At 34.6% G+C, this 6,182-nt stretch overlaps 1 protein-coding gene across 1 annotated transcript; it reads left to right on the top strand.

Moving 5' to 3' along the window:
- Positions 1–1,090: 1,090 nt before the first annotated feature.
- On the top strand, positions 1,091–5,944 carry LOC128982434 (cuticle protein 16.5-like). Its single transcript, XM_054401393.1, has 3 exons — positions 1,091–1,155; positions 5,013–5,091; positions 5,547–5,944. Exons 1-3 carry the CDS (start codon positions 1,144–1,146, stop codon positions 5,834–5,836), a joined length of 381 nt encoding a protein of 126 aa, XP_054257368.1. The 5' UTR covers positions 1,091–1,143; the 3' UTR covers positions 5,837–5,944.
- Positions 5,945–6,182: the final 238 nt, after the last annotated feature.

Genomic DNA, 6,182 nt, shown 5'->3' with positions numbered 1-6,182 from the left:
TTTAGCTGTTGTAGCAGCAATAAAAAAAATCTTAGCCTTTAGTTTTAGTGGTTTTTAAGGTTCTGTTACTATGTGTCATTATTTGTTAGCAAACTCTCTCCTGAAAAAGTCAGCAGCTGTTTTTTGATGATTTGAAACTGGTCCCAGCGCTACTGAACATTTGGCTTTTAATAAATTGTCTTGGATAATAAAAAAACTGCTCTTAGTCAGTAACAAAACTGTCATGTCATTCATTTTATACTTCATCCACACCATAAAATACAAATCCTGATGATGTCTCAGTGTTGCATGCATTTAATATCTAATATTTTACCAACCTTTTATTTCTCTTCCTAAATAAAACATTTGATACCGGTATGGACAAAGTATTGTTTTGTCAACATTTTCGAGTTTCAGTTTTGGGGGCGCCCCTGAACCCAAAAAAGTTGTTTTTGAAGTAACATGTGTTTGTGGATGAGTACAGAGCTGCAAATCCCAACTGTAGTTAGACATTGATGAAATTTGGTACTTGGGTACCAAATTATTTACCAAATAATCCACGTTATCTCCAGGATTTTTTTTTATTATTTTGATTTTCAATGGTGATTTTTCATAAAAACCAATAAAATAACAAAAAGGTTTGATTTTTTTACGGTTCAATCAATTTTAATTAAAATATAGTTTGTTGTTGTCTTTTTAACTCCCCTTGCTGTAAAAATTACTGTTCAAAAGTTATTACGACTTTTGAGATTTTCCCCATAAAATATTATTAATCAATAAAATGTCGTTGGTTACCCCCACCACTGATGAAAAATGGTTGTTGACTAGCTAATGGGAGGAAGTGTGTCTCAGATGATACCCTTTATTTAAGTCTGGAAAGCAATACTTAAAAATTGAGACGTCTTTATAAAATTAATAACTTAAAAAAATAAAAAACTGAAATTAATGTTAATAAAAATTGTTTTGAATTAATTTGTAAATCTTGTTTTACTGTCTACCCCTGTGATGATCATTGTTGCTACCCAGTGACCAGGTCCAAGGCCAGGGGGACGGTGGCCCCCTCATGGGTATATAAGGGCCCCGGGCCCCCATGTGGTCACAGTCAGTTCCAGACGTCCACTCCGCTCACTCCACTCACCACCCACCACTCACCACTCATTCATCATGATGAAATACGTAAGTATCACCTTGAATTTGTTCAACTTTGAAATTTAACTTCAAAACTCACTTTTGTTAGAAATTACCTGTACTGTGATGATTTCAATTATTCTTTCAACTTGTTGAATTTTATTTTTACTAAATGTACTGGTAACATTTTAAAGTGTATCTTAGTTCTCATATATGACTTTCCGTTCTTTCATTTTGACATGGAGTGGTGATTAAGTCGTTTTAGCAGGGAAATGATTAAATTTTATGTAAAAATATTCTTTAATTTATCTTGAAGTAGGTATTAGAAACACTATTCTGGTAAAGTTATTACAAAATATACATTTAAAGAGTGTTTAGATCAGTATTTTTTTTATGATTTGCAAAAGTAAAACAGAAAACATCCCAAATTGATGTAAATCTAACTCCTAAATAATATTTTTTAATAATTAACCAGTGTAGTTTTGTTAGTTGTTTCAAAAATCATATTTTATAACTATTTTTATACCTTTCTCAATAAATCTTCCAAGAATAATGCATTGAATGTATCAAAGTATTAAATTGGTTTTCATTATACAATTTTCAACATAGTATTGTTAAAGCTTGATCCAATAAAATTCTGGATAATATGAAGATTTTAAACCACGCCAAAACCACTGGCAAAACTACGACAATGATTTGGTCTTGAGGATATTATCAAACCACCTTTATATATTTTTGAAAAATTTTTACCTACATAAAAATCAAAAAGGATTATCTGTTCTAAATAACGTCAACATTTAAGTTAGATAAATAATTCTACTACAATATTATTTATCAAACAATAATTTTTATTTTTATTTGAGTTTTCATATTATTTTTAATTTGTCAAATATTCTAATTAGTTTAATAGATGATTATGTCTTGTTTGGTAATTTTTATGAAATTGTTGAAATTTAGTACAAACCCACATTTATTCGAACGAGTTTGCGACCAGCTTAATCGGACTATGGGAATGGGGATTAGTGGGGGGGGGGGGGTTTATGGGGTAAAAATTGATTTTTCCCATTTTTTTACCCTAAAAACACAAAATGTTTTAATTTCTCTTCAAACCATTTTGTAGAGCTTAAAAAAAGAAATAATTTTGTATATTGAAGCGTTGTTGTATGCCCAACGGTTACGGGGATGGTTAAAAAAATTGTAAATTTAAAATTCCCTTATTATTTTTCTGGAGAATAAAATTATCTGTTGTAGTTTGCTTGTTTATGGATATATTTTGATCAAATTTGGCATTTTTTTTATTTCATACTAAGCTATCAACATTTCAATAAAACAAAACACACCTCAATTTCTTCCCTGTAGCAGCAGAATTTCTTCCCTAAGTTTTCGCACTCACTAAAATTAATGTTATTTAAATAGGAAATAAATTTTGACTATTTTTAGGGCATATTTTAGTAGAAATCCAGCCGGGTAAATGGAAATTCGCTTAGTCTGCAGGTTTGCTGCGGCAGGGGTTTTATTCTTTAAAGTTTTGTTGGTTTTAAAAAATATGGCAAGACTGCAGTTTAAATCATCACGTAAATAGTTTTGAAACCTAATTTATACTGCAAATGACAAAAATGTATAACCCGATATTTAATCAGAATTATTTTATACATTGTTATATTCTGAAAATTTCAAAAACATAGTACACAAAAATATTAGGCCTACCGCACACGAGAGACTTTTTGTCGGCCGACTGTTGGCCATCTGTCTGGCTGGAGTTGGATGGACAATCGAAAAGTCGTCAAGACTGTTTGGTCGTTGACTATGGGTGCGCACACGACACGACTGTTTAGTCGTCTTTCGAGTGTCAAATGGATGTATATGACAGAAACCGCTGTCATATGTGCTTTACTGATAAGGTTTCGTGCAAGAAAACATAAGAGAAAATACTGGGTGTATCCAATTTATAGTCCGACAACCTTGAAAGGCCAGATTTACCTCTATACTCGGATTTGAGGAAATATCCGGACAAATCTTTCCATGTACTCATGAATAAGTGTTGATTTTTTTGACCAATTGTTAATACCCCGGCTTCAAATACCTCATCCCATAACTTTTAGGGAATAAGCTGTAACCGTAGGTCTCATGGTGAGACCTGGTCCCGGGACCGATTTACTTTTTCGGTTTGATGTCCGCAGAGGCCAAAAGCACCGTCCGTTCAAATTCACACACACATATATATATTTGTCCGTTAGCACGATAACTCGAAAAAAAATTATCCGATTTTGATGAAATTTGGTTCAAACGTGTAAATCTACATGTATTTTATTCGAATAAGTTCGCAAACAAGCATGACTATGGGAACGGGGGTTTATGGGGGGTTTATCGGGTAAAAATGGGGGTTTCCCATTTTGCAGAGTTAATTTTGCATAGCTAATTTTGCATCTAGTTTTGCAGAGCTTGAAAAACAAATAATTTAGCATGCTAATTGTTATCATAATGATTTCAGGGAAATTCCAAAATATTTAAAGTTAAAATTTTCATGTCATTTAAATGTAGAACAAGTAAACTGTTGTAGTTTGCTTGTTTATGGATGTATTTTGATAAAACTTGGCAAATATATTTATTTTATACTCAGCTATTAATGTTTTACTAAAACACACCCTGAATACCCTCCCTGTAGTAGCAAACCTAGGTACTCGTTTATCCTAATTTTATTGAAATAGATTAAATAAAAAATTAAATTAGGCAAATGGGAACTCACTTAGTCTGCAGGTTTGCTGCAGCGGGGGTATTTTTTTTATTATGACCAAATACTCTTTCAAAGTCTTTTTATAAAGAAGGGACCGTGCCTCAACTTCATTGATAAGTTTATCAACTTTCTAGTCCCTCAAAACACTTGCACTGGTGGTTGTCGAAGCCATAATAATAACAATAACACACAAATAATAATACTTATCATAATAACAATAATAATACACATGATAACAATGCACTCGACTGTCAGACAGACAGACTTTTTAGTCGTCAGTGTGCGCGATCAAACTTATCTCCATGCCTTTATCAATAAGACACGACAGTTGAGTCGGGGAGCAGTCGGCGGGAAAATCGGTCAGCACCAAACTGCCCCGACAGTCTGCCGACTGTCTTGCTGCGGTCGGCCCGTGTGCGCGCTCAGATTTACCACTATAGGGCCGACTTTGACTCCCGACTACGATTAAAAAGTCGGCCGACAAAAAGTCTCTCGTGTGCGGTAGGCCTTATAGTTTTATCACTGTTCAATACTACAATCCTATTGATCCTTATAAGGTTATTCTTTTTGATGTTGCAATTTCAAGAGATTATTGGTATTTTCAATATCAATTTCAAAAAACGTTTTCACAATAATTTGGCGTCTTAAGATGAGAAAGTACATTGTACCTTGAACATAACAAATATTAGTACACAAACCGAAAGTTGGAAAATCACAAATAAAACCACACAGAGAACTTAGTAGTTTACAATCAAACAAAAACAAAAGCCCAGAAAATAAAACAAGGTTTACGCTGGAGCCGCCATCATGCCCATTAATTGTGTTTTCCTGATTTTATTTTTTACTATTGCAGTTTTATTCAAAAATTCAAGGGCTTACTGTATGTTTCATTTTATTTGTGTGACTGACTATTATACAGTATGGTCCTCTTTGTGGTTTTATTCGTAATTTTCCAGCTTCGGATGGGTTTTTATAGTGGTCTTGTTGGTTTTAAGGACTTTCTCAAAACCTTGATGGCGACCTCAGGTTCTAGATCCCAAAATGTTGTGAAAACTCAGTTTCTTTACCAATTGTGATGGAAAATGTCTGCATTAATCTCTTAAATAACATTAACTCGTCATCACCATAAATGAACTCTTAACAAAGAGTTTACTATTGTTGTTTTCCACAGTTGGTTGCCCTGGCACTCTTCGCCGCTGTCACCCTGGCTCGTCCTGAGGGTGACAACGAGGCCGCTCGTGACACCAGAGGTAAAGCAATTGAACAGCTGAATTAAAAAAAGTGTATGAAGCAAGTTGATAGTTGAGTAGATTATATGAGTGATAAATTTAGTCACCAAAACCCAATAATGGTTTTGTTCGAAGTTAAAGTCGTGGAAAATATATATTGTGGTGACAAACTTTCTAGTTTGGTAAACTAGACTAGTTTAGCTATATTTGAATATTTCTCAAACATGTCTATAAAGGGTATTATAGAAAGAAATGGTGGTTAAAATAAATAAGCTAATTTATTTTTAGTTTGTTTTAGCTGTACAGAGTACAGTCCATGCTTACTGTCTGAGATCATGACCTGTAAACCTGAAGAGTCCATGGTCCAATTCGTTACATGTTTTAAATCAAAATCATTTATCCTCTTAATAACTGCCAACCTTACTCATCTAGTCATTTAGGTATATTTTAATCTAAATTATTCCTTGATGTTCCAGCTGCCGTGGCAGTAGCCTACCCAGGCGCTTATGCAGGTGCCTACCCGGCTGCATACCCCGCTGCCTACTCTGCAGCTTACCCGGCCGCTTACCCCGCCTACGGAGCTGGTGTCCCAGTCGCTTACGCCTCACACCCCACCTACGTTGCCGGTGCCCCCGTAGCTTACGCCCAGCCAGCCTACAAGGCCTATGCCGCCGCCCCTGCTGTAGCCGCCCCTCACTACGCCGCTGCCCCTGTTGCCTACGCCGCCCCCTCATACATCAACGCTTACAAGACTGTCCACGTTTAAGACTGAAATATTTTTATAAGATTTTTAACGAATCGGCTCACCTTCCCTTCCCCAATTCCTTTACCCCATCCAGAAAATTGAGTAATAAAATTAATTGCAAATTAAAAATGGTGTTTTTTAAATCCCCTTGACGTTATGTGTTACTTCAGTATGACTTATAATTGGATTAAAACTGAAATTTTAGAAATACATATAGTTTGAAATTGAATACGTTTGATGTTACACCTCTTTATACAGATCAAGTGTTATGAGAAAACCTTGTGCTTGCAAAACTAGTTACAAGCTAAAAAAACTTATTAAAATTGTAAAAATTAATTGTTAAAATGACACTAGTGCGCAGAGGGCA

Source organism: Macrosteles quadrilineatus, unplaced genomic scaffold, assembly GCF_028750875.1.
Source record: "Macrosteles quadrilineatus isolate MER2022 unplaced genomic scaffold, UCM_ALF_1.0 Scaffold_332__1_contigs__length_98458, whole genome shotgun sequence".
Classification (NCBI taxonomy): domain Eukaryota; kingdom Metazoa; phylum Arthropoda; class Insecta; order Hemiptera; family Cicadellidae; genus Macrosteles; species Macrosteles quadrilineatus.
Note: the sequence above shows the minus strand (reverse complement) of the source record. Positions and strands in the feature narration are given on the sequence as shown.

Coding starts and splice junctions, on each gene's coding strand:
- LOC128982434 (XM_054401393.1), top strand. Junction 5,092..5,546: donor GGCCGCTCGTGACACCAGAG/GTAAAGCAATTG, acceptor TTGATGTTCCAG/CTGCCGTGGCAGTAGCCTAC.